General features: G+C 56.5%; 3 protein-coding genes and 1 long non-coding RNA gene across 7 annotated transcripts in view; 3 read left to right on the top strand and 1 right to left on the bottom strand.

Moving 5' to 3' along the window:
* The window catches only part of Plekhm2 (pleckstrin homology and RUN domain containing M2), a 42295-nt gene extending 34874 nt beyond the window's left edge, over window positions 1–7421 (top strand). For both annotated transcript variants that reach the window (XM_028880678.1, XM_028880677.1), the window contains 12 exons: window positions 787–1623; window positions 1759–1828; window positions 1964–2054; window positions 2330–2394; window positions 2742–2830; window positions 3407–3539; window positions 3783–3973; window positions 4298–4363; window positions 5012–5171; window positions 5445–5624; window positions 5703–5819; window positions 6467–7421. In XM_028880678.1, the coding sequence (XP_028736511.1) occupies window positions 787–1623; window positions 1759–1828; window positions 1964–2054; window positions 2330–2394; window positions 2742–2830; window positions 3407–3539; window positions 3783–3973; window positions 4298–4363; window positions 5012–5171; window positions 5445–5624; window positions 5703–5819; window positions 6467–6604 (2137 nt within the window). In that variant the 3' untranslated portion in view covers window positions 6605–7421. The remainder of the gene's footprint in view (window positions 1–786; window positions 1624–1758; window positions 1829–1963; window positions 2055–2329; window positions 2395–2741; window positions 2831–3406; window positions 3540–3782; window positions 3974–4297; window positions 4364–5011; window positions 5172–5444; window positions 5625–5702; window positions 5820–6466) is intronic.
* Window positions 7422–9365: 1944 nt separating this feature from the next.
* Slc25a34 (solute carrier family 25 member 34) lies at window positions 9366–14433 on the top strand. Of its 3 annotated transcripts, XM_028880679.2 has the most exons (5): window positions 9376–10260; window positions 11373–11438; window positions 11525–11677; window positions 12667–12801; window positions 13287–14433. In XM_028880679.2, exons 1-5 carry the CDS (start codon window positions 9784–9786, stop codon window positions 13467–13469), a joined length of 1014 nt encoding a protein of 337 aa, XP_028736512.2. In that variant the 5' UTR covers window positions 9376–9783; the 3' UTR covers window positions 13470–14433. The 3 variants fall into 3 exon arrangements, with proteins under 3 accessions (XP_028736513.2, XP_028736514.2, XP_028736512.2); XM_028880680.2 differs by lacking the exon at window positions 12667–12801 and having other exon boundaries at window positions 9366–10260; XM_028880681.2 differs by lacking the exon at window positions 11525–11677 and having other exon boundaries at window positions 9371–10260.
* Window positions 14434–15327: 894 nt separating this feature from the next.
* Tmem82 (transmembrane protein 82) lies at window positions 15328–19754 on the top strand. Its single transcript, XM_028880682.2, has 6 exons — window positions 15328–15944; window positions 16134–16206; window positions 16373–16547; window positions 17257–17674; window positions 18803–18993; window positions 19258–19754. The coding sequence occupies exons 1-6, from the start codon at window positions 15857–15859 to the stop codon at window positions 19381–19383; spliced, it is 1071 nt and encodes a 356-aa protein (XP_028736515.1). The 5' UTR covers window positions 15328–15856; the 3' UTR covers window positions 19384–19754.
* Window positions 16161–19372, bottom strand: LOC119087476. Its single transcript, XR_005090952.1, has 3 exons — window positions 19281–19372; window positions 18759–18980; window positions 16161–16661 (listed from the first exon to the last, which is right to left on the bottom strand). It is a non-coding gene; the product is annotated as an uncharacterized LOC119087476 (long non-coding RNA).
* Window positions 19755–20111: the final 357 nt, after the last annotated feature.

Genomic DNA, 20111 nt, shown 5'->3' with positions numbered 1-20111 from the left:
CCTGAAACTCAATATGTAGACTAGGTCTGACTCAAATGACCTCCTGCCTCTGCCTGCCGAGTGCTGGGATTAAAAGTTTGTGCTACCAGGCCTGGCTTAGCTCAGATTTTTTTTTTTTTTTTTTTTTTTTTAATGTTTATTTATTATGTATAGTGTTCTGTCTGCACGTGTCCCTGCAGGCCAGCAGAGGGCACCAGATCTCATTACAGGTGACTGTGAGCTACCATGTGGTTGCTGGGAATTGAACTCAGGACCCCTGGAAGAACCGCTGAGCCATCTCTCCAGCTCCTAGCTCAGATTTTTTTATTTTTTGTTTTTAGAGACAGGATTTCTCCATGTAGTTTTGGGCCTGTCCTGGATCTCGCTCTGTAGACCAGGCTGGCCTCAAACTCACAGAGATCCGCCTGGCTCTGCCTCCCGAGTGCTGGGATTAAAGGCATGCGCCACCACCGCCCAGCTCAGATTTTTTTTTTTCCTCTTTTTGTTTTTGAGATGGGTCTAGCTGTGTAGCCTAGGCTGCCCTTGTACTTACAATCCTCCTGCCTCCGCATTCCAAGTGCGGGGACCGCAAGTTCACACCCCAGGCCTGGCTGCTACCTCAGATTCCATCAGCTAGAATCCGTAGGCCTGCTTGGGAGCCACGCATGCCTCTCTTGGCTGTCCCTTTCACCCATCTCTGCCAGCAGCAAGACACCTTAGGTCTCTCACCTTGGACTGCCTCTCTGACCCAGACTGTGCCCAGTGGGTACTCAAGCATTAACTCCCTTCCTGTCACTGCCGTCACAGGGTCACCAAGAAGAAGAAAATTGGTAAGAAGAAAAAGACCAAATTGGACGAGGAGGCAAGCGCGCCGCACCCCACCTCTAGCCACCAGAAATGTCCTAGGCAGGGGGACGGTGACAGACTTGTGGGCACGCCAAGCCTGGGGCGGGACTTGCCCGATACTACACTTACCTCCCCGCAGGAGCAAGGGGAAGGGTCCAGCAGTGCAGCTGAGAGCAGTGAACCCTCAGAGCTCAGCCAGATGGGCTTGCTGATCCCGGAGATGAAGGACACCTCCATGGAGTGCCTGGGACAGCCCCTGAGCAAGGTCATTGACAAGCTCCATGGACAGCTGGACCCCAGCACGTGGTGCTCCCACATTAATCCCCCAGATCAGTCCTTTCGGACCGGCTCTCCCGGGGAGGCCCCGGAGAAACCACCATTTTGCGACTTTAGTGAGGGGCTTCCAGCCCCAATGGACTTCTACCGCTTTACGGTCGAGAGTCCAAGTACTGTTGCACCAGGTGGCGGCCACCATGACCCTGCAGGGCCTAGCCAACCGCTGCATGTTCCTGGTAGCCCTGAGACTGCTCTCCAAGAAGAGGGAGGAAGAGGAGAAGGGCAGGCATCTCAGCCCCTAGAGGACATGCAAGGGGAGCCTCAGGAGCAGGACACCCAGGTGCCACCGGTCAACGAGGAGCCTGTGCCTGAGCCTGTGTCCCAGCCTGAACTTGGAACCCAGGAAGCTCTTTGCAAGCTCAAGCGAGACCAGCCCAGTCCATGTCTGAGCAGCGCTGAGGACTCCGGGGTAGACGAGGGCCAGGGGAGCCCTTCAGAGATGACACACCCCTCAGAGTTCAGGTGAGGGCTGTCTACACCTGGTGCAGGATCTGCCAGTCCAGCAGGGATGGGAGGTCTAGCCTGCTGGTGGGAGATGGAAAGGCGGGTCACCTCCTGCCTGACCCCTGCTCCTCCCTGCCCTTGTCCCTGCCACAGAGTAGACAACAATCACTTACTCCTGCTGATGATCCATGTCTTTCGAGAAAACGAAGAGCAGTTGTTCAAAGTAAGTCCCCGAACTGGGGAGTGATCGGGCAGTATACAGCAGAGGGGGCCGGGACAGCCACACTGTCCAGTGAGCGTGCAGGTCCGGCAGGGCGGGAGCTCAGGCTGACGCCCGTTTGCTTCGTTCGGCTCTTAGATGATCCGGATGAGCACCGGGCACATGGAGGGTAACCTGCAGCTGCTGTACGTGCTCCTCACGGACTGCTACGTCTACCTGCTTCGGAAAGGTGCCTGCCGCCCCAGGCCAGAGTGGGTGGGCTTGAGCTCCCCTCCCCCGGCCCTCCCCCACTCCCACTAAAGGCACGTACTAATGACAAGGTGTCCCACGGGAGGTGTGGCTAGCGGGGCTGAGCACCCTGTCTGTCTCTCTGCTACACTGTCACCTCACGTTGCAGGGTAAGGAGGGGGTCTGCTCCTCAAGGGGGCTGGGTCTTAGAAAATGAGGCTGCGGGAGGGGAAAAAGGCCAGCCAGGGTAATAGGTATTGTGGTCTCCTCTCTCAGGGGCCACAGAGAAGCCATACCTGGTGGAAGAGGCCGTTTCTTACAATGAACTTGACTATGTGTCGGTGAGTGCAGGCTCTGCAGTTGGTGTTCCCTCCTAGGTATGAGGCTTCTCAGGCCACCCCAGCTTAGAGCTGCAGAGCAAGGTCCATCCTGGGGATGGGCACCACCGTCCACAGAGGCCTCTGTACACGTGCTGGAGACAGGAGTCAAGGGCAGAGACGCCTCTTCCTGCACCAGATCTCTGACCATCTTCCCTCGTTCCTGCCAGACCCCAGATCTTGGTCAGGGGCTTCCTCGTAGTGACCCCAAATGTGTGGTTTCTCCCTTCTGGATCCCAGTCAACCCTCAATCTGGCCATGATGCCCCTTGTGCTGGGCAGTGGCCAAGCCCTGTGTGTGGTTTCTGGCAGGTTGGCCTCGACCAACAGACTGTCAGGCTGGTGTGCACCAACCGCAGGAAGCAGTTTCTGCTGGATACGGCTGACGTGGCCCTGGCTGAGTGAGTGTCAGCCCCTACCCCTCAGCAGGACAGGAGAATCAGCATCTTCCATGGGCATGGCCCTGGCTGGGGGGAGAAGCAGACACCCATCCGTTCCCCTAAGAGCCTGCGGTCTGCTCAGAGAGGCAGGGGAGCGGACAGTCACTGACCAACTGACTCACGTCAGCCCAGGTGACCTCAGCCCCTCAGGACTCGTGGAGAGGAAAGGGGCTGGTGTGAGCTCCAGTGAGCGGGGGAGACCCAAGAGCCAGGCTGTTGTCCTGGGTGTGCCCGGGACTGTAGACATGAGAAGTACACATGACGAGGTCATATCTGTACTGATTGGAATAGTCAAACCCTACTGGCCAACACTTTCAGAATCCAAGGCCCTTTGGACACTAGGAATGGTCAGGCCTTTTCTGGGCACCGTCCAGTGATGCAGGGCTCTGACTTCATCATCGCCCACTGCTGCCCTGATCCCAGCATCCTCAGCCCTAGTTTCTGTTAGCCCCCTGGGTCCAGGGCGCTCAGGACAGAGCCCCGTCCACTGAGGGCCTGTCCCCAGGCCTCTGACTGCAAACCACACCCCCTGCACAGGCTCTTCTTGGCGTCCCTGAGGTCAGCCATGATCAAAGGCTGCCGGGAACCACCCTACCCGAGCATCTTGACTGATGCCACCATGGAGAAGTTGGCACTGGCCAAATTTGTCGCCCAGGAATCCAAATGTGAGGTCAGTGGCCGGGGTGGCGCACCAACACTGGCGTGCCTTGGATTAAGGCTAAGTGGTACAAATGGCGCCCCTGGTGTTCCTCAGTCACCTGGCGGGAAGGACTTTCCTCCCCTGGACCCTGTCCTCTTGCCCACCTGGCTGTGGCCTGAGGTCACCTTGTCGTCACGGCTCCTGGGCTGGGTCGTGGGTGAGCCGAGGCTCTGCCCAGGCCTGATGTGCCTCGTCTGTTGTCTGAACCCGCAGGCGTCCACTGTGACCGTGCATTTCTATGGGCTGGTGCACTGGGAGGACCCCACGGACGAGGCCCTGGGCCCCGCCCCCTGCCACTGCTCCCCCCCTGAAGGCGCCGTCACCAAAGAAGGCGTGCTGCACTACAAGGCTGGTACCTCCTATCTAGGCAAGGAACACTGGAAGACCTGCTTCGTGGTGCTCAGGTGGGAGCCCCACCGCTGTGGGCCCAGGGCGGGTGTCGGGTCCCTAGCAGGAGAGGCCCAAGGGCAGATGCCTCCCTTCCCCACAGAGCTGGTGGAGGGGGGGGTCGGTCAGTTCTCAGGGCACAGGATTCCCAGGTGCCTGAGCCAGCCCTGGTGACAGGCCTTCAGCTGTGCCCAGGAAGGGGGCAGTGTTCTCCCCAGCCACTCTCAGGTTCCTTTCTTGCCCCCTCCATAGAAAGCAGGTCCCTGGTTCCCAGCCAGTTTATGAGGGACCCCCGGGGTCTTCTTAGCCAGGCCTCACCTCACTGTATTGTGACCCTGTAGCAACGGGATCCTCTACCAGTATCCGGACCGCACTGACGTCATCCCCCTGCTGTCGGTGAACATGGGGTAAGTGTCCCAGGAAGCAGGTGCTAGGCAGGTAGGTGTCCTGCCTGGAGGTCAGCTCTGGCTGAGTCTGAGGCCGGGGACTGCTGACCTTCTGTCCCTCGCTGCGCCTTATCCAGCAACCCCCCCGACTAGTGTCTTGGGGTTCACAAGCTGTAAGGAGCCATGGAGGCAGGGTGAATGAGGAGGCACCCTCTGCCCAGAGAAGGGAGCCCCTTCCCAGCAAGTCCCCACCCAGTGAGAGGCGCACTGCAGAGGAAGTGGGTCAGCGGGCACTGGTTCTGAGCAGGAGCAGTAAGTGGCTCTATGACCTCTCACCTGGCCATGTTTGGGTGCCCCGGGGGAGCTTGGCAATTCTGGAGATACAGATTGTCATGCAACCAGGTACAATGGCACCCTTCTAACCCAGTGTGGAGGGTAGAAGCAGGAGGCTCAGAAGTTCCAGGTCATCCTCTGCTACATAACAAGTTCCGGGCCAGCCTGGGCTACATGAGACCCTGTCTCAAAAGAAACAAAACAAAACAACTCTTACACAGAAATGAGAGGTTGCCCAGCATCTGTAAATGTGCCTAGAGCCAGAGCCCGCGCCCAGTGTCCGCACACCTCAGCCACCCCGGCTCACTCCCATTTCACCCTCCTCCTCTGGCCCAGGGGGGAGCAGTGCGGTGGTTGCCGGAGATCCAACACCACAGACCGGCCCCACGCCTTCCAGGTCATTCTGGCTGACCGGCCCTGCCTGGAGCTAAGTGCAGACAGCGAGGCTGAGATGGCTGACTGGATGCAGCATCTCTGCCAGGCCGTGTCCAAAGGAGTAAGTGCCCCCGCTTCCGCCATCCACCCAGCCCGGCCCATCCGGATCTCCAGGGTCCAACCCCCAAACACACCAGTCACAGAGAAGCCTGGGAGGGCCAAGATGGTGGACCCTAGGGGACAGCCCAGGAATGAACACACGTTCAGGGCACTTTGTACTTGGGCCATCCCCCCTCCCCTCCCTACACTGCTAAGGTAGACAGTCTAACGAGAGTCGTGGTGCCGGCCACCCTGGAGAAACAGCTTGCCTCTCCCACTTTGCGCCCATATCCAGGTCATACCCCAGGGGGTGGCTCCCAGCCCCTGTATCCCTTGCTGCTTGGTAATCACCGAGGACCGCCTCTTCACGTGCCATGAGGATTGCCAAACCAGCTTCTTTCGCTCCCTGGGCACGGCCAGGCTGGCCGACATCAGTGCCATCTCCACAGAGCTGGGCAAGGAGTACTGTGTCCTGGTGAGCTGGGTGGGAATGAGGGCGCAGACCCCGCCCAAGGAAATCTGTGCATCCTGACCTGGGACCTGCTGTCCCTAGGAATTCTCCCAGGATAGCCCACAGCTGCTCCAACCCTGGGTCATCTATCTGAGTTGCACTTCCGAACTGGACCGGTTCCTGACTGCCCTGAGCTCTGGCTGGAAAGCCATCTACCAGGTACCCAGCCGTGCTTGGGGCCTGGCCTCACCCGCAGGGGTCTAGGGGCAGCAGTTTGCAAACAACCCTGAGACAGACCCAGAAACTTAGAACCAGAGGGGCAAGTCCCCGTGTCGGCTAGTCTGTCAAAAGCTGTAAGTGCCACCAGGAGCTGTGGGGCTCATGCTGGGCCTGGCAAGACACAAGCAAGACAGGGACCTCTTCTTTCTCAGAGGCCTGGAGAGGTAGTAGCTTTTGTTTTTTGTTTTGTTGTTGTTGGGTTTTTGTTTGTTTTTGAGACAAGGTCTTATTATGCAACTCTGGCTAGCCTGGAATTCACAGGGAACCCCTGCCTCTGGCTCCTGGGATGAAAGGCACACGCTGCCACCACACCCGGGGAGAGGGACTATTCTGTGCATGTGCTCCCTGCCCGCTGTGGCTCTGGGAGAGCTCTAAACTGAGCCTGAGGTGGAGAACAGTCAAAGACAGATAGATACATGCCCAGTGAATTCCAGGTAGACCTGAGAGTTTGGGGTCTGTGTGAGGAGCAGGAGGGAAACTCACAACATGGACGATGCTCCCAACGGGGTGTGCAGGGCCCCGAGCTCTTCCATGGCCCCTGGGAAAGCAACCAGCAGCTCTTATGCCCCCCTGCTTGTCCACCACAGGTAGACCTCCCTCACAAGGCGATCCACGAAGCTTCCGTCAAGCAGAAATTCGAAGACGCCCTGAGCCTCATCCACAGCGCCTGGCAGCGGAGTGACAGTCTCTGCCGAGGCAGAGCCTCCCGGGACCCCTGGTGCTGAGGCGTGGCTGGGCAGCACTGCACGCCTGCTGGGAGGAGGCAGGCTGACCAGCATGTCCGCCGTGGTGTGCCACCATGCTGTTTCGGAGCCACGTGTCCACAGGCCTCTACGGCCCACTCCTAGTGTGGCTCGAGACAGGGATCAGAGTGGGTGCCTAGCACTCTGGGCATCCTGCCCAACTGGGAGTGACTAGAGGTCACTGGGGCAGAAGGTCTGAGCCCTGTGGGCTCTGTAGACATCTTAGTCCTCACCACCTGCTCAGGGTGGCCATGAGAATAAAAGTATCCGTTTAAGGGGGAGCAAAGAGACCAGGAGGGCGGGCATGCCATCTTCCTTTCCTGGGCCAGGGACCTGGGCAGATGGTCAGGGCCCCCTGGGGGTCGTGAGTGCCCGGCCACCCTTGTTCGTTTTTGAACACTGTCCTCACCGCACAGGGAAACGGGAACATTAGGTGTCTGTGCATGCCTCCTTCTCACGCATCCGCCCGTGCCCAGCGGCCTGTCTCACACAGCCTGGGCCCAGACAGCAGCCCTCTATGGCTGCCAGGAGGCCCTGCATGTCCACAGCCCTGCCTCTCCTCTCCCTCAGATGCAGCAGAGCGTGTAGGAGCCAAGGTTCGGGTGGCTCCTCTTGCCAGGAGCAAAGGAAAGGGTCTGAGAGAGCAGAGCCCATGGGCCTGGTGGCTGCTTGGATACCTGACTGAGCCCTGCTTGGCTGGAGCTGGCCCTTCCTGGGGTCTTTGCTAGATCCCTCTGGAGACGGGGCAGATGGATTGGGCTTTGTTTTTTTAAAAATAAAATTGACGTTATATTGCTGAGACTTGTCACTGGCCCTCTCTAAGCGTGAGGTGGGGGGGGGGGGCTGCTCCTCTGCCACATCTTCATTGTCCACTATGTGCCCAACACACCCCGCACAGAACGAGAACCAGGTCTGCCCCGGCTGCTTCCATGGCTCCACTGCCTGGAGAACGGAGGCCCAGGAGAAATCCCTGGGCCTTCCTGTTTCCTGCATGGCCACCAAGAGTGGGAGCCCGGTGGTTCGGTTGTTAAGGAAAATGGCTAGAACCATGAAGGTTACTCTTCCCGGTGGCCCTTAGCTTTCCATTCCATCCCAGGGACTCTGCAGTTTGGGGTGAGCGAGGCTAGAAGTTGGGGCCTGAGGGGGGGTGTGGACCACCCTTTACTGTGTCCAAAGCAGGCTCTTCACACATCCATCTCCCAAAGGTCCTTCTGGAGCCAGACTGAGTGGCCCCCTCTCCCCATCATCAGCAGCACCATTCTCCACGGTCCGGTTCCCCAAAATCAATAGCAGTTTGAAGATAGGAAAGGGAAAATTCTGGAAACAAACAGTTGTAAACATGTGCATTGGTTTGAGCAGTGTGCAATCGGACCGACAGATGTGGCTCATCCCATAGTCCAGAGTGTCTGTGTCGTGTACGCCATTAGTCCCTTGGTTTTTATAGCAACTGTGGTGGAGCAGGATTTGTATTCAAGAACCCTTTTTTTATTTAGTAATGGCCCCCAAAGTTGTCCTCTGACTTCTATACACATCTGTGTCCTGTGTGTATCCCCTTATACACACATGCACACATACACGTACAGGATAGCCTAAGCTATATGGTAAGACCCTGTCTCACACACACACACACACACACACACACACACACACATGCATTGACATTAATTGGGTTTGCTGGGCATAGTGTCATACACCTTTAATACCAGCACTCAAGAGGCAGAGGCAGGTGGATGGTGGTTCTCTGTGAGTCCCTGGCCAGCCTGGTCTACATAGTTCCAGGGCAGCCAGAGATACACAGAGAAACCCTGTCTCAAAAAAAAAAAAAAAAAAAAAAAAAAAAATCTACGGGGTTGGAGAAATTGTTCATTGTTTAGAGCTCTTCCAGAGGATCTGGATTCAATTCCCAGCACCCACCCACATGATAGCTCACAACCATGTATAACTCCAGTTCCAGAGGATACAACACTCTTTCTGGCTTCCATGGACACCAGGCACACACAGATATACATGCAGGCCAAACACCCATATACATAAAAATATAAATGAAAGTAGGCATGGACATGCATGCTTGTACTGTCAGCACTCAGGGGGCAGAGGCAGCTGGAGATTGGCATGAGTTTGAAGGCAGCCTAGGCTGCACACTGAGTCCCAGCCAGTCTGGAAATGAGACACCGCCTCACATGAAACAAAACCACCTCACTAATAGGGCTCTGGACTCCTCCTTTACACTCCCATTGTTGAAAAGGAACTAGAAAAGCCGGGCAGTGGTGGCGCACATCTTTAATCCCAGCACTTGGAAGGCAGAGGCAGAGTAAGTTCTAGGACAGCCAGGGCTACATGGAGAAATCCTGGCTCAAAAATAAATAAATAAATAAATAAATAAATAAATAAATAAATAAATAAGGAAAGAACTAAAAAGCTGGGCATGGTGGTCCACACCTTTAATTCCAGCACTAGAAGGCAGAGGCAAAGGCAGCTGAATGTCTGTGATTTTTGAGCCCACTCTGGTCTACATAGCTAGTTTCAAGCCAGCAAAGGTTACATAGAGAGATCTTGTCTAAAAAAACCCAAAAATTAAATGAAATTTAGAGAAAAGGAAAGAAGGGAGGAAGAAGAGAAAGAGAGAGAGAGAAAGAAAGAAAAAGGAAGGAAGGGAGGAGGGAGTGAGGAAGAAAGAAAGGAAGGAAGAAAAGAGAAAGAAAATGGAGCTATAATCTGAGGGAACCAGATTGGAAGACCGAGGCCAGGAAAGAGGAGGAAGTCACTCAGGCTGTGGCAGATGTAGAAATGGGACAGTTGCTAGTCAGCCCAGGTAGCCTGTGCCTAGGGCCAAGTCACTACATGCCCAGAGCTTTAGCTGGTGCCAGACCGGGACTAGAGATGGGACAGGAAGTCTAGAGGACAAGGAGGAGCGCCCTCCCGTAGTTATAGTTAGGCTCTTTCTTCCTGCCCCAGTCTCCTTCCAGTCCTGAGTGACCTTTCCTCCAGATCCCAGGGGCCAGGCCTGCCTGGCCAGCCGCAGCTGGGATTGGCCGGAGCCGGAGGAGGTGTGTCCAGACTCCCACAGCCCCAGTCTGCTAACAGCAGGTGGAGTTCCAAGACAGACCAGGGGCCTCCAGTCCCTGACAAGATCTGTCCTCTAGACATGGCACTGTGCCCCCATGGTCACCAGCCCTGTGGCCACACACGGGTGCAGACAGCCTAGACCCGGCCACCTATGGCCTGTGATCCAGACACAGATGGCTCCTGCCGTGGATGCAGGGGATGTGGTGTCTCCGGCGGTGGACCTGGTGCTGGGTGCCTCAGCCTGCTGCCTGGCCTGTGTATTCACCAATCCCCTGGAAGTGGTGAAGACCCGTCTACAGCTACAGGGTGAACTGCAGGCCCCAGGCACCTACCCACGGCCCTACCGGGGCTTTGTGTCTTCTGTCGCAGCCATCGCCCGGGCAGACGGGCTGTGGGGCCTGCAGAAGGGGCTGGCCGCTGGCCTTCTCTACCAGGGCCTCATGAATGGTGTCCGTTTCTACTGCTACAGCCTGGCATGCCAGGCTGGCCTCACCCAGCAACCGGGTGGTACCGTGGTCGCAGGTGCTGTGGCTGGGGCATTGGGAGCCTTTGTGGGAAGTCCTGCTTACCTGGTGAGTGTCTTCTTCCTTTACCACTCCAACGTGACCAACGTGACCAGTAGACTCTGTGGCCCTGGGTTGGGTGGGGCAGGTTGGGAGGGGACTGTTCCCTGGGAATATCTGGTTCAGATCTGGAATCTGCCCTTGCTCTGACCCTTGCTCTTTTGGCGTCCATGTCCACTGGTCTTAGCCAGGAGAGGGAGCAGGTTATGAAGTAGGTAGACTATAGCTGTCATTTGCCTGTGGTTACTCCTGGATAGCCTGGTATATGGTGAGGATAAAAGCCGCAGCTGATTATGAGCTGCTGTGTCCTGGCCTGGCCACTGAAGTGCTCTGTCCTTGTGAGTGGCAGGACAGAGGCCCAAAGATCTACTTAAGAAACTTGAAGCCGTTGGTGATGGCACATGCCTTTAATCCCAACACTCGGGAGGCAAAGACAGGTGGATCTCTGTGAGTTCAAGGCCAGCCTGCTCTACAGAGTGAGATCCAGGGCAGCCAGGGCTACACAGAGAAACCTTCCCTGTCTTGAAAAACCAAAACCAAACCAACCAACCAAAAACCCTTGACCTACCAAGATACAAAGGCAGGCTCAGGATGTGGCTCACTTGGTACTGTTTGCCTAATCCTGGGTTTGTTGCCAGGCTAGGTGTGGCTCCACCTGATAACCCATAATCCCAGCATTTGGGAGGGGGAGGCAGGAAAATCAGACTTAAGGTCATGGTGACATAACTAATTTGAGGCCAGCCTGGGCTACATGAGACACAGTCTCAAATTTAAAAATAAAAAAGTGGCCAGGAGATGGTGGCGCATGCCTTCCCAGCACTCAGAGTCAGAGGCAGGTGGATCTCTGTGAGTTCGAGGCCAGCCTGGTCTACAGAGTGAGTTCCAGGACAGCCAGGGCTACACAGAGAAACCCTGTCTCAAAAATAAATAAATAAATAAATAAATAAATAAATAAATAAATAAATAAATAAATAAATAAATAAACTCAAGCCGACCGACCAAGACTGCCCCCAAGCTTCAGATGTAGAGTCAGGGATACCGTGCGGGAGAGGGGCTCAGACACGCCCAGCTCACTTCCCAGTCTCCAGCCTAAAGGCCCCCCATCTGCTCTGTACTCCCAGGTCAAGACCCAGCTGCAGGCCCAGACAGTGGCTGTTATGGCCGTGGGGCACCAGCACCAGCATCAGGTAAAACATCTTCCCCAGAACCCCGGGGGCTCCCGGCTGTGCGGGGACTGGGCTGTCTAGTGACCCGTACCCTCTCTTCCCCGCAGAGTGTCCTGGGTGCCTTGGAGAGCATCTGGCGCCGGCAGGGTCTACTAGGGCTGTGGCGGGGTGTGGGTGGGGCCGTGCTCCGAGTCACAGTGGGCTCAGCCGCCCAGCTGGCCACCTTCGCCTCGGCCAAGGCCTGGGTACAGGAGCGCCAGGTAAGGGCCTGGGAGCCCCTGCACAGACAGGGAGCGGGAGGGCCCCGGCCCCTTACACAGGGGTGGGCACAGATGGGGTCCAAACCAAAGCCTGGTCTTGCTGAACGTGGGGAGACACACTTACGTTCCTAACACTTGGGATGCTGAGGCAGGGGGGTCAAGAAGCTTAAGGTGGTCCTCAGCTACCTAGGGTTCCAAGTCAGCCTAGGCTACCTACGTGAGACCCTGTCAAAAGAGAAGAAGAAGGAAGACAGAGGGAGGGAGAAAGGAGAGAAGGAAGAGAGGAAGGAGAGGGGAGCTGCAGGAAGGGTGGTGTTTCTCACCTGTACAGCAAGACATTTTAGATAGAGAGATAGACAGACAGACAGACAGACAGAGAGAGATAGATAGATAGATATGGATGGATAGAGAGATAGAGAGACAGACAGAGAGATAGATAGACAGACAGACAGAGATAGATAGAGAGATAGACAGACAGAGAGAGAGAGAGATAGATAGATAGATAGATAGATAGATAGATAGATAGATGGATAGAGAGATAGATAGAGAGATAGACAGACAGAGAGATAGATAGATAGAGAGATAGATGAGAGATAGATAGATGTAGATATAGAGAGATAGATAGAGAGAGAGATGATAGATAGATAGACAGAGAGATAGAGAGATAGATAGATAGATATAGATAGATAGATAGAGAGATAGAGAGAGATAGATAGAGAGATAGGATGGGGAAGGGAAGAAGAAAATAGTTGTTGGCTCTGTCACTATAGCTGTGACCTAGCCCTTCTGTCCAACAGGCGTTGGACATCAGTGAACCCTGAAACTATGGAGGAACACAGGCTTGGTATTAGGGCTGGGAATGGCTGGAGAGGTCTGATTTGCTCGCCTGCTCCAGCCCTTCCAGCCCTCGTGGGCTTGGGGCAGGGAGAGCACACTAGGGGTGGGTAGAGGGCAGTGGGCAGGGTCAACAGCCTGAGCCATCCCCACAGTGGCTTTTGGAGGACAGCTGGCTGGTAACCCTGGCTGGAGGCATGATCAGCAGTATAGCGGTGGCTGTGGTCATGACTCCCTTCGACGTGGTCAGCACTCGGCTATACAACCAACCGGTGGACAGAGCCGGCAGGGTGAGCAGGGGCAGGGGAATGTAGGGTGTGGGGAGATGGGAGACACACACACACACACACACACACACACACACACACCAGGGGACACGTGCCATATTCACAGGCCATTAACACGCACGCCCTAAACTCTTCAACTGGATTTTATTCTGCTTCCTGGTAAGGAAATCGGCTCAGAGAGATCAAGTGACCTGGTCGAGGCTGCCCAGATGATCAATGGGAGGGACAGGTTTGGAATCATGGCCTTCCTGTGGTGATCCCAATAGGAAGTGTCAGGACAAAGATGTCCGAGTGACGCTATCCAAGCTGCACCCCTGCAGGAGGCTATCTGCCTGAAGGAAGAGGCTCTTTGTTAATATCACAGTCTATAACCCTCCCGGGCCAGGAGGGACTAGGTACTCCTTCTAACCGGACTCTAGACACACCTGCTTCTGTCATCTGGGACCTCTCACCTCTCGAGGTGATCCTCACCCCACGTTTATCCCCAGGGCCAGCTGTACGGGGGCCTCACTGACTGCCTGGTGAAGATCTGTCAACAGGAAGGACCCCTGGCACTCTACAAGGGCCTAGGCCTTGCCTACCTGCGCTTGGGCCCCCACACCATCCTTAGCATGTTCTTCTGGGATGAGCTGCGGAAGCTGGCCGCAAGGGCCCAACACCAGGGCACCTAGCCTTGTCTCTCACCCCACCGCCAAGCCTGGCATTTGTGGAAGTGATGGCCTGCTTCAGTAGGACTGACTGCCCGGAGCCAGCTTGAGTCAGGCCCTGCCACAGGTCAGGGTAGTGACCCGGGGACCAGTCCCAGGACTAGTTCACCCCAAGTCACCGCCCCTCACCCCCTTCCTCTCCCCTGGGTTACCGTGCCCTAGCACAGCGCCACAGTAGCGCCTGCGTACAAGGGTCCCCGTGAGCAAATTCACTCAGTGGTACTCAGTGGTACTGGCTTCTCAGTCCTCCACCTACTGTGTGACCACACAAGCCTTGCTCAGAACAGGGAAACTGAGGGAGATATGACTCTGGCTGGGATCACATGGCTTTCCGGTGACAGAGCCAGGACTACAGTTTGACTCTGCCTACCCCATCCTATGCTCTCAGCAAGGGAACTGTCAGGACCGTTGGGGAGTGGATCCCTCAGAGGCCACTGCACGTGAGGAGACGTATGGTTGGGCCACGAGGGAAGCCTTGGTGTCCCCAGACTCTAGCTAGCTAAGGCCAGTTATGGAACAAAGTTCTAAAACCTTGGGAATTTGAACAACAAAAACCTATTTTCTTACCTTCAGAAGCCCAGAAGCCCAAGAAGGTATTGGCAATGTTAGTGTCTCTCTCCTTTTATTTCTGTTATTTGTGGTACTGTGGTGGAACCAGGGTCTGGGCATGTCAGTCACGTGATCTGTGACCTACACCCTCAGCCCAGGGCTGACTTCTCCAGAGGCTTCTCTCCTTGAGCAGCCTTTTCCCAGTGCTTACCATCTTCTCTGTGTGTTGGAACCACATCAGCTTTTATCAGACTGGGGACAGATCAGTCAGCAGAATGCCTGCCAGGGACTCATGAGGCCGCGGGTTCCATCCCCAGCACCGAATAAACTGGGCACAAGGCCTATAATCTCAGCACTTCGGAGGTGGAGTCAGGAGGATCAGGAGTTCATTTTCAGCTACATAGTGAGTTTGAGGCCAGCATGGACTCCATGGGGGGGGGGGGAGGAAGAAGAAGAAGAGGAGGAGGAGGAGGAGGAGAAGGAGGAGGAGGAGAGAGGAGCAGAGCAGAGAGGGGAGAGAGAAAGATGGACAGAGAAAGGGAGAGGCAGAGAGAGGGGAGGGGAGAGGGAGAAGAGACAGGGGAATTCAGTTATATTGGATCGGGTCGGCACAGGGATTGAATGTTAAATTGGAGGTGGCTACCACTGTCTCCACAGACACCTCCTGAGGGACTCGGGTTAGGACCCCAGCGTGGGTCTGGGAGCATCCCTGAGTTCAGGCTTTATTTGAGGGCTTCCCATGTGTGAGCATCCAGAGGGAGCTCAGGAGATGGGAGCCCAGGTAAGAGGGCGCCTGCCCATGCAAATCACCGGGCAGTGCCACAGCAGGGCCAACGTCGGACTCTGGGCCCCTGCTCCAGACTGCAGCCACACTCGGGGAGACTGTTGGGAGCCGAGGTGTGTTTGTAAGGCACCCAGGAACCAACCACCTTCCCCAAACACACCCCAAGTTCAAAAAAAAACTGCTCTGGATGAACACTCCAATAAAGTTTTCTATTTTGTGTATCTTTCATGAGTCCCCTCTACTTCCCTGACCCTGACCCCCAAACCCTCAGCTCTCAAGCCCAGGTGGGGCCTGCCACCTAGTGGACCCAAGAGGAACAGTATGAACCGGAGGCAGGATGCATTCAGCCTGAATCTTTTTTTTTTTTTTTTTTTGAGACAGGGTTTCTCGGTGTAGTTTTTGGTGCCTGTCCTGGATCTCGCTCTGTAGACCAGGCTGGCCTTGAACTCACAGAGATCCGCCTGGCTCTGCCTCTCGAGTGCTGGGATTAAAGGCGTGCGCCATCACTGCCCGGCCCAGCCTGAATCTTAAGGGGATTCCAAACCCCCTTTCTTTGCGGCCTGTAGAAGCTAGACTACTAGACAGATCTCAGAAGGGGCAACGGCCTGAAGAGACCTAGAGCTGTGGGGACTTGAGTGGGGAAGACCCTTTGCTTTGGGAACTTGAGTGGAGAGGGCCGACTCACTCTTCAGGCTGAGTGCGGGCCACACCTGAGTCTGGGGAGGCCCGGTGAGCAGACAGCCGGACTTTAGGAAGGCTTGGTGAGCTGGAAGTCTAGAGGGGGCAGACGGCACTAGAGTGAACTGCTTTGCCCTTGAGGCCTAAATGAGAAGCCAGCAGCAGCGGGCTAACAGAGCCGCTCCCCGGACCCCGCTTCCTGCAGCCTGGACGTCTAAGGCTCTCCTGCCCCGCCCCCAGGCCTTTGACCCCTTCCTAGTCCCTCCCCTGTCCTCTAGAGACACCTTTGACCGGTGATGTCATTGGGTCTGTCCCAGCGCAGACCCAGCCCGAGGCTGCCATGTTCTCCCTCCCTTCCCTCTCCTCCTGGCTCCCCAGCCTCCCTTCCTTTGACTGGGGTTCCAGCCTCTTCGACAGCCTCCTGCAAGGTGAGCGCCTCCGGGATGCGCATTGGGCCTCGCCCCTCCCTCGGGTGGGCGGAGTGCAGGGTGGGTCCCACCACCCACGTGTGTAGGGGCGGCGGGGAAGCCTCTGCACCTGGCTGCCCCCCGGCGCCAACCCTGTCACCTCCCCTACGATCCTAACGCTCCCCTCACCCTCTCCTTTGTCCGGCTCAGGCCTGATCGCGGCCCTTGGAGTCTCGGTTCTCAACAGTCTCCTGAAAGTTTACTTCTTCGTGGCCTGTGTCAAGTGAGTGCCCACATCGGTGCCACCCAGCCCCGCCCGGGCGGTTGGTCACTGCGCGGAATCTGGTCTCTCTTGGAGAACGCTGAGAGTGGGGCTGGGACCCTGGCATCCTCCCAGGATCGGACACCGCGATCCCGCCTCCCAGCCCGCACCCGTTCTGCCCCCACAGTGACCCCCAGCGGCAGACCCATAAGCAGCGGCTGCGAGCCCAATGGGCCTCACTGGAGACAGTGCACCTGGCTGGTCTGACCCTGTTCCTGACGGTGGTAGGGGCCCGAGTAGCCGCCCTGGTGGTACTGGAGTTCTCCCTCCGGGCCGTGTCCACAGTGTTGTCCCTGGGCAAGGTGAGACTGCGGGGTGGGGCCAGTCTGGGCCGCTTTCATCCTCTGGATTGGGAAGCAGGGCTTCGTGGGGTCCGTGTTTCCTTCAGATGGAGACCAGAGATTGTAGTTCGTTACCTGGAATTTTGATTGCCAAAGTCACATCTCCACAGCAGCACAGACGGATCTCTAAGCCCCTCCGTGTAAACGTCAGTTCTGTGAGCTGGGATTGTGGTTCAGTTGGTAGAGCGCTTGCCTACCATGCACTAAGCCCTGGATTCGATCCCTGCACTGTGTAAACCCAGGCATGGTGACTCATTCCTGTAATCCCAACACCGAGAGGCTGAGGCAGAAGGATGAGAAGTTCAGGGTCATCCTTGACTAACTGCTGGGTTTTAGGCCAATTTGGAACACATGAGATCTTGTCTCAAAAAAAAAAAAAAAAAAAAAAAAAAAAGTCCTGTATTGCCCTTGCTAGGTACCTTGAGGGGTTTGACCCGCGTTGTCCTGAGAGTTGTGATGATTAAGGGTCTTCTTAGATCTCCACAAGTGGAGAAACCGAGGCTCAAGGGAGCACATGGTTTGTCTTTGACCAACAGTCGTCAGGGAGTGAGGTGTGAAATCAGGAAGGCCCAGAACCATCACCCTCCAAGCCATGGATGGGCAAGAGAAACCACCCCTCGGATGCCAGGCGCCCACAGTGCAGCCTACCCTGGACTCCCTTTCCCTGCAGGGCTCGGGGGAGAAGGAGCGACTCCAGCTCTTCCTGGTCTGTCAGTTCTCACTGGGCTGCGGGCTGACCTGCGGCCTGAGCTTCCTACAGGAAGGCGCCCCACATCGCACCCTGAACCTGCTGCTGAGCCTGGGGCTGGCCGCGCTGTTTGGCGTGGGTGCCCGGCGCTTCCGCCGACATGTCTGCAGCCTCTATGAGTTGCACAGCGGTCAGCGTTACTGTGGGGTCTGCCTGGGTCTGCTGGCTGGCCAGCATGGCCTGCCCAGGCTCCTGGGCCGCACGCTGGCAGTGGCCTTTGCTGTGAGTGACCTGGCAGCGGTGGCCCTCATCAACCAGGACTTCCTGAGCACATCAGAGGCCATGCGCTTCTGGACGCCACTCACCATCTGCTACACGCTGCTGGTCATCTACATGCAGGGTGAGAGCCCCGGGGCTGGGGTCCCTTCTGTTGGCCACACTCCCCCTATTGTCCCAGCCACCCAGTCCAGGGACAGGATTTGTATTCTACTGTGGGCTGCTCAAAGCAACCATGTGACATAGGAGCCCTAAAGAGCTGGTACCTGGGCTGGTCTAGTGGCAAGGTGAAAGGGATTGTGGGCAGGAGAAATACCTGCCGAAGCAGAGAGTGAGTGAGGGCATGGCCATGCAGAAGCACTGAGTAGTTCAGGGTTGTTACTCCAAGGGCAACAGGGATTAGGGCAAGGCTGGCCAACTTCAGAAAAGCCTGGTCCAGAGCCCCGGCCAGCCAGGCTGGGCAGGGTCCTAAGCAGGAGAGCGTGGAAGAGAGTGAGGGATCAGATCTGGCCTCTGGGAAGAGCCTCTCGGCTGCAGACTGGGAATTGGTTGGCCATGGCAGAGCAGGGAAAGGTGATCCAGGCAGTAGGAACCGCAAGTGTGAAAACCCTGAGGTGGGAATAAGCTGGGGCAGGCTCGACGGACGTGCAAAATGGGAAGCCAGAGTGTCTGGCTCTGTAAGAAAGGGGAGCGTGGGTCAGAGACGGCGTGAGGATGGGGAAGTGGGCTTGGGCCCAGTCAAGCCTGACCTGTCAGACAAGGCTTGGATCGAATTCTACTCTAAAAGCCATAGGAAGTCCTGGGAGCCTTCTGAGCAGAGGAATGATGTCATCTTATTGACATGTTTAGGTCACTTAAGCTGGTCAGTAGAGCTTGCTCAAGAACGGAAATCAAGAGCCCCATGAATTAGCTTCAGCAAGAGGGGAAGGTGGCTGGGACCAGGGTGGGACAAGAGAGCAGGGCATGTGCTAGGCAGAAGGGGACTGGGCTGCGGATGAATCAGGCCCACGGGCGTGAAGGGAAGAGTCTTAGGTTCTTGCCACCGACTGGCAAGGGCTCTGTCCTCAACCAGGGGGAGACGGAAGGGGGGGCAACAAGTCTTGTGGGTGCCCCGAGAGGGAAGCCGGGAAGCAGAGAGGCGGTCGGGGAAGGTGATACTGTCCCTGGGGAAGGCAGTTGAGAAGTGGAGCAGGCTGGCCCCAGCTGACCTCCGGAGGGCGTCGGCTGAGGCAGTGACAGACACATCCCACAGAGGAGCAGCGGCAGCATCGCTTCAGCCTGCAGGGCCAGGTCCAGACGGTGCTGGTGCGCATGGGTGGCCTCTTCATTTTGTTGATGACTGTGGGCCGGTGGCTGGACCTCCTTGGTGTTCTTGTTTCGCTTTTGGGTGAGCTCTGGTGCCTTGCAGGTGTTCGCACCCTAATCGACCTCTGCCAGATACAGGTAGGCACCTCCATGTACCCCCAGCTTCCTACCCTGCTCCCAGGGTTCCCAGCACCTCCAGAGGCCCAAGCTTGACAAGGGTTGTGTTGACTGGGGAGAGTATTAGACCCAGGTATCTCTTAGGTCACTAGGAGTGGGGACCACTCCCAATAGTGCCAGGGACCATTCCAGCTGGCACCCCGGGGCCCCAGAGGGGTAATAAGGTCCTGATGATAATGGACCTGAGACTAACTGGGGGATGTGTCCCCTCTGACCCTCCCCCAGGGCTTTCCATCCCAGAGGCCTACAGTAACAGCAGCAGTAACACCAGGAAGGGTATCAACAGTGTCAGATCCATGCGAGCCCCGGCCTTCCACACCTGCCCTGTCCAGAAGCGAGGCCCCCTCCTGACCTGCCCTATGGAGGACTCAAAGTCAGTCTCAGGCCTACACAGGCTGACCAGCAAGGCCTTGACCACAAGATGTGGCCTGGAGACTGGGTGGCAGAGCTGGTCCCCACCTAGACCAGCTCTGGGCAGGCCATGGGGGCCCCTGGAGAAAGGGGACAGCTAGAGCTGGGGACCTGGGAAGGTGGGGACGTGAAGGCCCCTGAGTAAATCCCTCTGTCTTGAAGATGGGCCATGGATACAGCTTCCTCAGACCCGCCTTTCCTGGTCAGGCAGGAGGACAGACAACGACTGTGACCTCAGAATGGCCCCCTGCCCATTGCCACCCCTCCCCCTCCTTGCTCTTTCCACAAACAATAAAGTTGACTTTTCTCAACCTGTGCTGAGGATTATAGAGACAGACAGAGAAAGAGGCTTCCTGGGCCCACAGCTCTTTGGGCAGGGTTTGGGGATATGAACCTCAAGCCTGTCCCTGCCCTGAGCCTCCTGGGGGTCAAAGGACACAGGTTGAAGTTCCCAGGTTCTTGGTCCCAGGACAAAGAATTGCACCAGGAACACCTGGTTATCAAGATGGTGGGGAGCTGGAGAATGCTCAGGGTTAAAGCGTGTAATGCTCTTACTGAGGATCTGAGTGTAATCCCTAGATCCCATTTCAGGCAGCTCACAACTGTCTGGAGAAGGTTCCACAGGATATGATGCCTCTGGCCTCCTTGGGCACCTGTATTCATGTTCA

This window comes from Peromyscus leucopus, chromosome 2 (genome assembly GCF_004664715.2).
Source record: "Peromyscus leucopus breed LL Stock chromosome 2, UCI_PerLeu_2.1, whole genome shotgun sequence".
Classification (NCBI taxonomy): domain Eukaryota; kingdom Metazoa; phylum Chordata; class Mammalia; order Rodentia; family Cricetidae; genus Peromyscus; species Peromyscus leucopus.
Note: the sequence above shows the minus strand (reverse complement) of the source record. Positions and strands in the feature narration are given on the sequence as shown.

Excerpts from the sequence above, each read along its gene's own strand:
- Slc25a34 (XM_028880679.2), top strand. The coding sequence starts at position 9,784 with ATGGTCACCAGCCCTGTGGCCACACACGGGTGCAGACAGCCTAGACCC. Across the intron at positions 10,261-11,372 it reads TGGGAAGTCCTGCTTACCTG|GTCAAGACCCAGCTGCAGGC; the intron begins GTGAGTGTCTTC and ends CTGTACTCCCAG. Across the intron at positions 11,439-11,524 it reads GGCACCAGCACCAGCATCAG|AGTGTCCTGGGTGCCTTGGA; the intron begins GTAAAACATCTT and ends TCTTCCCCGCAG.
- Tmem82 (XM_028880682.2), top strand. The coding sequence starts at position 15,857 with ATGTTCTCCCTCCCTTCCCTCTCCTCCTGGCTCCCCAGCCTCCCTTCC. Across the intron at positions 16,207-16,372 it reads TTCTTCGTGGCCTGTGTCAA|TGACCCCCAGCGGCAGACCC; the intron begins GTGAGTGCCCAC and ends CTGCCCCCACAG. Across the intron at positions 17,675-18,802 it reads GCTGGTCATCTACATGCAGG|AGGAGCAGCGGCAGCATCGC; the intron begins GTGAGAGCCCCG and ends CACATCCCACAG.